Raw genomic sequence first — 1183 nt, 5'->3', positions numbered from 1 at the left:
TATATATAAATATATATAAAAAAATGTGAACAATTATTGAGCTTCATCTTCTGGACAAGAATGCCAAGTTAGTCTCTCTTCATAAAAAGCAATTACAATTTGAGGACACTTCATATTTGCCTCTTTTGCCAGCACCAAGTCTGCCTCATCTGAATCTTTCCTGTTTTAAGAAAAGAAAATTCAGTTACAAGTCTAAGTTGTTTGTCAACTGACAACCATTCATTTAAAAAAATAATAGTCCAAACAAAAGGTATTAAGTGCTCCAGGAGGGTTATATGTTACTTGTTGCTATGTTCTAATAAACTTCATTTTCAAAACAGGCCCCAGTTTGCTGACCCTTGCTTTAAAACACTACTAGTAGAACTAACCAGAATCATCCTCTCGGCAGGTAATTTTTCCCTACCTAATGATGAAAACCATTTCACAAATTTAAAAAAAAGTCTATTCTTACTTTCAAATCTAACAGTCCCTGCATACTCACCATTTCATAAGAAACATCAATTCTCCACTGCTGTCTGTGGCACCAATTATTCTTTCAGGATCAAGACCTCTGGCAAATCCTCTTGGTTTGTCAGCCTGTTTAGAAGACATTTTTTTCATACAGCAAACTCAAGAGTATTAAATTGTTTTCACGGCGTTATTTTAAATAAACACGTTCCAATAGCGAGACAGAAATGACTAGAGCAAGAACCCATATTTAGTAATTAAAAACATCTGATTTCCATTAACAAGTAGAAAAACAACCTGAGTTTGATACTCAACGTAGAACACTTAAAATTTCCAAAAACATTCAGAATCAAAACTCAAGAAAATTACTGCATTCAGTGACACCAAAGGCAGAGTTGTGTGGGCATACAGAAAAACTAATCTCTTTATTTCTGGTAATAATAAAGTCTTGAAAGTTAATATATTTCAAATTACTTCCAGGAATTAGTCTGAATTACCAATGCATTTTAAAAGCATAAACAAAACACAAACAGTGAGAAATATTAAAAATGTTAAAACTCACACCAACTATCTGTGATCATTCTAAATGATAGGAAATGTTAGAACAAACTTGTCTAACCTGCAGCCCAGGACGGCTCCGAAGGTGGCCCAACACAAATTTGTAAACTTTCTTATACTGAGACTTTCTTGTGATTTTTGTTGTTGTTGTTGAGACGGAGTCTCGCTCTGTCGCCCA

The 1183-nt window shown here is 34.0% G+C and overlaps 1 protein-coding gene across 1 annotated transcript; it reads right to left on the bottom strand.

Annotated features, from left to right (window-relative positions):
• Nucleotides 1–6: 6 nt before the first annotated feature.
• Nucleotides 7–1111, bottom strand: LOC108523017 (chromobox protein homolog 3-like). Its single transcript, XM_017863473.1, has 2 exons — nt 482–1111; nt 7–160 (listed from the first exon to the last, which is right to left on the bottom strand). Exons 1-2 carry the CDS (start codon nt 598–600, stop codon nt 34–36), a joined length of 246 nt encoding a protein of 81 aa, XP_017718962.1. The 5' UTR covers nt 601–1111; the 3' UTR covers nt 7–33.
• Between the last annotated feature and the right edge of the window lie 72 nt (nt 1112–1183).

This window comes from Rhinopithecus bieti, unplaced genomic scaffold (assembly GCF_001698545.2).
Source record: "Rhinopithecus bieti isolate Rb0 unplaced genomic scaffold, ASM169854v2 scaffold_72149, whole genome shotgun sequence".
Classification (NCBI taxonomy): domain Eukaryota; kingdom Metazoa; phylum Chordata; class Mammalia; order Primates; family Cercopithecidae; genus Rhinopithecus; species Rhinopithecus bieti.
Note: the sequence above shows the minus strand (reverse complement) of the source record. Positions and strands in the feature narration are given on the sequence as shown.